We start from the raw sequence: 1,444 nt of genomic DNA, 5'->3' as shown, positions 1-1,444 counted from the left end.
TCCCTCGTCTTCCCTCTCCCCCCCTCACACCCCCTCTTCCTCCCCTCCGCGGGTCCTGCTTTTCGCATCACACACACTATATAAATACACGCGGAGATGCCCAGATACATTCATGCGCTGCGCCCACAGGATACTTGCTCCCGGGAGATAACAGCGAGCTGGGAACAATGCCGGGGTCCACGCCCAGCGCCCGCGCCCTGATTCCCGCAGTCTGCATGCCTCCCCCCACACCTTCCCCCAAAGTCCAACACCGAACGCCTTTGGCCTCCTTCCTTTCCAGGGGCCGTTGGCCGAAGGTGGCCCTCCTGACTCATTCACTTTCCGTTTCTTCCCACAGATACGTTCATTAATGTTTTTTCCAGCCGAGTCAAACTTGTTCTGGGGTTGGGGGGGAGGCGGGGGGCGGGAGAGTTTACTCGGGCTGGGGATAACCTGGAGCCTACTGCCCGGGAAGATCCGGACGCAGACCGAAGCCGACCAACCATTAGAAAGTGCATCCAATGGGAATTTTTCCACTCGGGCCCTCGGCTGCGGAGTCGCGCAGACTCCCGGAGCGGCTCACCCATCGACGCGGACTCGGGGCGGTTTCGGACGGACCCCGGCAGTCGGGGGCGTGGACTCGGCTCCCAGCGAGCTGTGAGCGGAGAGACGCACGCGGGGAGGAGCGCCTCGGCCCCTCTGCTACTGGGGAGGTCCCGGCGCCCGCCGAGGGCCGGGACCTGCGGCACCCCAGACTACTGCTCCGCGCCTTCTAGGGTCAACTCCCTGGCACATACCCCAACCCGATGGCCCAAGCCCTGGCACTCGGGTCAAAGCCGCCTATGCAATGCCACCTTGGGCCCCAAGAAACCTACACTACGGAGAGACGATCCCTCCAGGCTGGCCGGCGGGTCTCCAAAGCACAGCAGGCAACATCCCCACACCGACCCAGACTTCTCCCGGGTGAGACCCCCGGGGCCGGGGCTCCAGACCATCATCCCCACCCCGCCGTGAGGCCAACCTCCCCTCGGCCCGCCTTGTCGGGCCCCGCCACCCGGAGACCTCCCGGGTCCCTCCGCAGTGCCGCCGCCCGCTCCAGTTGGCGCAGCGAGGGGACCCCCGGGCGCTCTCGGCCTGACTCGCTTCTCCCCGACCTCCTCCGAAACAGGTTACCTTGTCCACGCTCTCCAGACCACGCTTTGGACTTTCTCACTTTTATTTAAGAGTCCACCCGGAGAAAGAGGAAAAAAAAATCCAGAGGAGATCCGAGTCAATTGGAAAGAAAAATTTTCAAAAGGGTGTCCACAGCGGCGAAAAAGGTGACTTATTAATTCTTTATTTCTTCAGGAGCAGTTGAGCCCGAGAGCTCGCTGGCCTCCCTCCCTCCCCCCACCCCCTTCTCGAAATTAGTCTCATCAATTCAGCTCCAATTTTGGGTTCGAATACAGACACGGGTCTGAACGTG

At 62.0% G+C, this 1,444-nt stretch overlaps 1 protein-coding gene across 1 annotated transcript in view; it reads right to left on the bottom strand.

Moving 5' to 3' along the window:
- Positions 1-598, bottom strand: part of FLI1 (Fli-1 proto-oncogene, ETS transcription factor) — a 115,443-nt gene extending 114,845 nt beyond the window's left edge. The window contains exon 1 of the mRNA XM_024740706.1: positions 483-598. Coding sequence (XP_024596474.1) covers positions 483-566 — 84 coding nt within the window. The 5' untranslated portion in view covers positions 567-598. The remainder of the gene's footprint in view (positions 1-482) is intronic.
- Between the last annotated feature and the right edge of the window lie 846 nt (positions 599-1,444).

The sequence above is a fragment of the Neophocaena asiaeorientalis genome, unplaced genomic scaffold (genome assembly GCF_003031525.2).
Source record: "Neophocaena asiaeorientalis asiaeorientalis breed wild unplaced genomic scaffold, Neophocaena_asiaeorientalis_V1.1 scaffold308, whole genome shotgun sequence".
Classification (NCBI taxonomy): Eukaryota; Metazoa; Chordata; class Mammalia; order Artiodactyla; family Phocoenidae; genus Neophocaena; species Neophocaena asiaeorientalis.
Note: the sequence above shows the minus strand (reverse complement) of the source record. Positions and strands in the feature narration are given on the sequence as shown.